This window comes from Myotis davidii, unplaced genomic scaffold, assembly GCF_000327345.1.
Source record: "Myotis davidii unplaced genomic scaffold, ASM32734v1 scaffold546, whole genome shotgun sequence".
Classification (NCBI taxonomy): domain Eukaryota; kingdom Metazoa; phylum Chordata; class Mammalia; order Chiroptera; family Vespertilionidae; genus Myotis; species Myotis davidii.
In genome coordinates this window covers 542,516-549,217 of record NW_006297836.1, presented here as the reverse complement: position 1 = coordinate 549,217, position 6,702 = coordinate 542,516, and the positions used below count along the sequence as shown (strand labels likewise).

Genomic DNA, 6,702 nt, shown 5'->3' with positions numbered 1-6,702 from the left:
GATCGACTGAACGCTGCCTCCATGTCATTCCTTCTTCGCCGACTCCGTCCACACCTTGGGGAACCCCTGGACGTGCTGAGGCTGGACCCCAGCACATGTACAAATTCAAACCACAGATTTATTGCTTGAGCACAGTGCTGAGAAATTTGTCTTCTAAAATAAAAGATACTCTTATTAACAGAAAAAATATATAAATAAAAGCAAGAAGTGGAAGTTACTCCCTCAACCATGTTTCTGGCTATGTTAGCATTGGTTAGCTGCCAGTCTTGCGCAGCCATGTCCAAGAACTCAGTAAATCAGCAAAAGAAACTTTCATTTAGCAGAAACTTACTTATTGTTGTTTTGCATTGCCAGTGTTTTATTATTCTTAGTAGTTTTAAAAATGTTATGTTTGTTCTAAAATTTTTTGGGTTTTGCATTGGCATTATTTTGTTATTGTTTTAATAGCCAGAGTTTTGTTCTTGATGCTTAAGTTTTACTTTCATTATGGTAGCTTAAAAACTTTCATTATAGTAGCATAAAAATAAAAGAAGGGTGAGATGTGGGGAGCCAATATACGATTAAGCCTCCTCGGACTGACCTGTAGGCAAAGTCACAAACAAGTCCCAGCTTAGAGGGCACAGTCCTCTTGGCATAATTAGGCTTGACCTTATGAGGCTCCCTAGATCTTACCTGGGAAGCTAATGGGCTGAGGGAAGTGCAACAAGAACAAAAACAAGTGAAACTCACAAGAACAATGTAACTTTGGTAACCACTACCTTGTTTACCTCTGACTATAAAATAAAGACTCAGCTTGCCTCGTGGATCTTTCTCTGTGGCCGCAGCCAGGCACAGGAAGATCCACGGAGACTAAAGAGAGCTAGAGAGCTATGAACGCTGTCTCCGTGTAAAACATTCTTCGCCCGACTCCGTCCACACCTTTGGGAACCCCTGGACCGCTGGGGCTGGACCCCAGCAGAGAAAGATTTGCAACATATGTAAAGAAAAAGGTTAGTATTCAGGCTACATACAGCCATCTGCTGCAAAAACACATAGCTGACATCACAGAGGTGAGGTGAATTTCAGAAAAAAATAAAAGGGCTTGGCCGGTGTGGCTCAGTGGTTGAATAACGTCAACCTATGACCCAGGAGATCACAGTTCAATTCCCAGTCAGGCCACATGCCCAGGTTGTGGGCTTGATCCCCAGTGGGTGCGTGCAGGAGGCAATCAATCAATGATTCTCTCTCACTATTGATGTTTCTATGTCTCTGTCCCTCCCTTCCTCCTTCTGAAATCAATAAAAACATATTTTAAAAAATAAAGTAAAAGGGAAAAAAACTAGAAATGGCTTTGAGTTGAGCAGTGAGAGGGCAGGCAAAAAGTAGGCATCATAAGGCAGGTGCCTATACCAGCTATAGACCTGAGCCTAGACCCCTGACTTGCTCAAGAACTTGGAACAGCGCTCAAGTGGTTCAAGGCTGGTATAGATTCACAGCTCCGAGCAAAAGCAAAATCCTCTATGAATAAAGGCTAGCCACAGAGGTATAGTTACAGGAAACTGACATATACGGTTGACCCCTGAATAGAGTTCTGAACTGTGTGGGTCCACTTATACATGGATTTTTAAAATAAATACTGTATACATACTTTCTCTTCCTTACGATTTTAACATTTTCTTTTCTCTAGCTTACTTTATTGCACAAATACAATATATAATACATATAACATACAAAACATATGCTAATCCACTATGTATCAGTAATGCTTCCAGTCAACAGTAGGCTATGAATAGTGAAATTTTTGAGGAGTCAAAGGTTATACGCAGATTTCTGTCTTGGGGGGGGGGTCGACACCCTTAACCCCTGCATTGCTCAAGGATCAAATGTAGTTATTTAAGAAGTTAAGAAAGCGATCCACACACAGACAAATTATAATGAAGATGACCTTGAAAGTCTCTAAAAACAATAATTTGTTTACATAAAAAGAGAGGCTGACTATAATAACAATAAACCATATGTTCTTGACATGGAAAAACCCTTAAATATAAATCATAAAAAGGTTGAAAATAAAGGGACTGGAAAAGATACACCAAGTGATATTAGCGAGAAGAAAGCTGGGGTAGCTATAAGTATCCAACAAAACATTTCAACACAATCAGCATAATTTTACATAGGCTTCAATTCACCAAGATGACATAATTCTCAGATTGCATGCACCTAATAAAATAGAGTAAAAAGGTTTTTTTAAAAGGACAGGAATTATATCAGGTTAAGATGACAACAGACCAGCACTCCCATCTCTAACGCTCAAAGAGCCAGAGAAAATCCACCTCTTTGTTGGAAGGCAGTAGAGAGCTGCTGTGGGGGCATAGAACTACGGGGCTAAGACTCCATGCCCTGACCGGTTTGGCTCAGCAGATGGAGCGTCGGCCTGCGGACTCAGGGGTCCCGGGTTCAATTCCAGTCAGGAGCATGTACCTTGGCTGCGGGCACATCCCCAGTGGGGGGTGTGCAGGAGGCAGCTGATTGATGTTTCTCTCCCATCGATGTTTCTAACTCTCTATCCCTCTCCCTTCCTCTCTGTAAAAAATCAATGAAATATATTTAAAAAAAAGAAGACTCCTGCAAGGGAAGAGATTGAGAGGGAAACTGATTTCCTACAGCCACTTTTACCAAGTAGTACATGAGGGGATGCTTCTTTTTATAGAAGTAGGCCAGCTTATTAATTAATAAATAAATAATAACCGAATTAGAACATCATCATCTTGCAATTCATAATTAATGGATCTAGGCATTGAGTATCATAAAAAGGGACAAAATACTATGCCTCTTAATGGAAGAACAATAATAAACTTATGAAGCAATGTTGCCAAAAAAAACCTTAATACGATCAAGACTGCAGATCAATGGTTCCCAAACTTATTTGGCCTACCGCCCCCTTTCCAGAAAAAAATATTACTCAGGGCCCCCTGGAAATTAATTTTTTTTAAATTTTAATAGCAATTAAACAGAAAGATATATGTATTAATGTTTCTACCTTTTTCGTAAAATATAGTAAAGAAAGGTGTAAATTAGAAACATTGAAGTTTGAAATTATGAAACTATTTATTGAACTCAGAATAGAAAGATAATTCGAAAAAAGTTAAAACAAATGCACCTGTGGCCATCACCGCCCCCCTGGATCCCTGCAGCGCCCACCAGGGGGCGGTAGCGCCCACTTTGGGAATCACTGCTGTAGATCCAACTATCAATTTATAGTAAATGAAGAAAAAGAAACATACTTGAAAATCCACGATTGCTTTGAAATTTAGCACAACACACTTCTGAATAACTGGATTATAGATCTAAATGTGAATAAGAAATCATTAAAGCTTTAAGAATAAAGCATTAAGAGAATATCTTCATGGACTTAGAAGAGACAAACAGGATACAAAAGCACTAACCATTAGGGAAGAAGATTGCTACATAGAACTTTAATGAAAGGTATTTAGATCAGAGCTGGAATTTGAAAAAAAAAAGTCAACTTTTTAAAAGTTTGTCATACCAGATTAACTTTTTTAAAAACTTGGAAATTTCTATGCTTACCTCCTTTTCTTTTGAGCAAGGTTGAGTTCCATAAACTTATACTTGGGGTACTGTTCATCCAACTTCTTTAGCACTGTATTCACAGTCTCATTCCCAGGCTGTTTCATGTAGGAATCCACATCTTCCTTGAATATCAAAAATAACACATTTCAAATTTTAAGCCCGGCCAGCGTGGCTAAGCGGTTGAGCATAGATCTATGAACCAGGAGGTCACAGTTCGATTCCCTGGTCAGGGCACATGCCCGGATTGCAGGCTCGATCCCCAGTAGGGGCCGTGCAGAAGGCAACGGATCCATGATTCTCATCATTGGTGTTTTTATCTTTCCCTCTCCCTTCCTCTCTGTAATAAATCAATAAAATATATTTAAAAAAATTTTAGAATTCACATGCCTAATCTGACTTTTTACTTCTTTAGCTCTATTTTTAAAACATAAAAGACAAGTGGTGTCAGCACCCTGAACATGCCCGGGTGGGCAGTGCCCGGCTACTGCTGCTTTTTGAAATGATGCCGTGCTTTGGTGTGACACAAGCTGTGAAGTGTTGCTGGGCTTCTCTCCTGTGGAGCGCTGATCACTCACACAGCGGGTTTGGTGAATATTGGTTGGGGTGAGTCTTGCCTGCCTCCACTGGGTCATCTTTATATGAATCCAATGAGGTGTGGGGAGGGGATTATTGTTTTTGTTTGTTCGTTTTGGCCTTTCTGAAATGGTTTTTAGGTGATATGCATGAAGAGCAGTCCGTACCTAGAACTGTGCCACTAATGAGAGGAAAACCTGTCTGAGAAGGTGCGTCTTCCCAGAGCTGCTGTCCCACCCTTGGGGCCTCTGCTGAGAAAACAGAATCAAGTCTCAAACAATGCCTTTTTAATTGTATCTCTAGTATTATAGATGTAGGGCAGTACTGTATCATACCTCTGTGAATGTAAAATACCTTGTACCTGCTTGATGATACATAGTAATGACCGTGCTCGTATTATAGATGTAGGGCAGGACTGTATCATACCTCTGTGAATGTAAAATACCTTGTACCTGCTTGATGATACATAGTAATGACCGTGCTAGTATTATAGATGTAGGGCAGGACTGTATCATACCTCTGTGAATGTAAAATACCTTGTACCTGCTTTATGATACGTAGTAGTGACCGTGCTTTATCAGAGCTGTTTTTAATGACGTTATCCTAGAATGTTTTCTTTCCAGATGATGATGGAGAAGCTTAAAAAAAAATGGTGCCAGGTATCACAACAGTGACAGAACTTTGCTGTTTTCTGGAGATTTGTTTTTTACTTTTTTTTATTGGAAGAGTGTGCTGGATGTCTATAATTTTGTTCAGATGACTGCAGAACCTGGAAAAGCTGTTGCTGCTATTGATGCGTAACATACTGCTATTGGTCTTTTTATATAAATAAATAAATATATATATATACATATATATATAGAGTGTTGATGTTTCTCTCGCATCGATGTTTCTAACTCTCTATCTCTCTCCCTTCCTCTCTATAAAAAATCAATAAAATATATTAAAAATAAATAAATAAATAATGAGGAAAAAAAACATAAAAGACAAAAAAAAACTTGTGTTTTTCTCTCAAGGCTTGTTTTTTGTTAATCCTCACCCAAGGATATTTTTTCTATTGGTTTTTATTTAGAGAGAGAGTAAGACACATTCATTGGTTGCCTCCTGCACACACCCCGACTGGGGGCCAGTCATTAAACCTGGGACCCTTCAGTCCGGAGGCCAAGGCTCTAACCACTGAGAAACCAGCTAGGGCATCCCAAGACTTGTTTTAACTAAAATGGTAATTTTAAAAAATTAGATCATTTTAGACAGTGCACACACATTTTGTTTTTGCTTTATTTTGTTGTTGTTAATCCTCACCTGAAGATATTTTTCCATTAATTTTTCAGAGAGATTGAAAGGGAGGAAGGGAGGGAGAGAGAGAGAGAAAGAAAAAAACATTGGTGTGAGAGATACATCCATTGGTTGCCTCTGGAATGTGCCTGATGGGGCTGGGGACTGGGGGTCAGGGATTGAGCCTGCAACCCAGGTACGTGCTCTTGACCAGGAATCAAACCCTTGGTCCTTTGGTCCACAGGCCATGCTCTAACTACTGAACCACACTGGCCAGGGCAGTGCACATACACTTTGTAGCTAATTTACTCTCCCTCCACCTTCCTCTTTTTATTTTTATTTATGCAGAGGGAAAGAACGATGACCTTGCCAGCTTTATGCATCCCCCCCAGACCTTAGTAGTAAATATAAAAATTACCAACAAACACATTGCCCAGTCATGTGCCCTAGCCACAAAGTGATTCAACAGATTGTATGCCAAGATTATTGATTTTTATTACTTAAATTTTTAACTCAAAAGTTCTACCATAGAAATCATGCTAAATATGGTCATTAGGTTCCCAAGGCAAGCCACAATACCTCTGCAAGTATCAAGTGGTTGAAATAAAATAAACCCAAAAGGCAAACAGAACAATCTTTTGTACAGGAATAATGAAGCCCAACAGAACTGAATGGGAAAAGACATAATACAAGGTTGAAAGCATCTACTTTTTTCTCTTTGTTTGGACTTGGGTTGGTTTCCCCGTTTGGTGAAGCCTCCCAATTGCATTCCGTGCCTCCCCTCTCAACTCCACACATTTTATCACCAAGTTGTTAGAATGATGTACCCCAAACCAAATACGATTATGCGGTGGCTTCATTTAGACACCTTCTCATGACAGCCCCTTGCCTGCTGCATAGAGAGCCTCAATTCCTTAGCATACCAAACAAGGACTTCGCATTCGCACCCCCGCCTAATCTGCAAGGAAAGAGAACACTGCATTCCTTCAACAGACTAGGTTGCGTTTCCAAGTTTCACCCTTCAGCACCAGAGGTTCTGCCTACTCACTGCATCCCAAGTCACCGTGGATCAGTCGGGCTCTCCCCCATCTAGGCTGAGTCTCAAGCCTCTCACTGCCTCCCTTTTCCAGGCAGCAGAGGCTGAAACCTGGCGATCGGGGGGTCCAAAGGACCGCCCCAGGCCCCCATCTCCTCTCAGTCCTTCTGGGACTGCGTCCCCCTCCTCCCCGCGCCCCCGCCCCCGGCGGATCCCAGCCCAGCTGAGTCTCTACAGGGGCTGAGGGCAAG

General features: G+C 40.8%; 1 protein-coding gene across 2 annotated transcripts in view; it reads right to left on the bottom strand.

Annotated features, from left to right (window-relative positions):
• Window positions 1-6,702, bottom strand: part of VBP1 (von Hippel-Lindau binding protein 1) — a 23,685-nt gene that overhangs the window by 11,791 nt on the left and 5,192 nt on the right. The window contains exons 1-3 of one of the 2 annotated variants that reach the window (XM_006773699.2): window positions 4,658-4,717; window positions 4,308-4,475; window positions 3,565-3,689 (exon numbers count right to left, since the gene is read on the bottom strand). In XM_006773699.2, the coding sequence (XP_006773762.1) occupies window positions 3,565-3,671 (107 nt within the window). In that variant the 5' untranslated portion in view covers window positions 3,672-3,689; window positions 4,308-4,475; window positions 4,658-4,717. Of the gene's footprint in view, window positions 1-3,564; window positions 3,690-4,307; window positions 4,476-4,657; window positions 4,718-6,702 lie in introns of those variants that run through there. The other variant, XM_006773698.2, reaches the window with a different exon arrangement.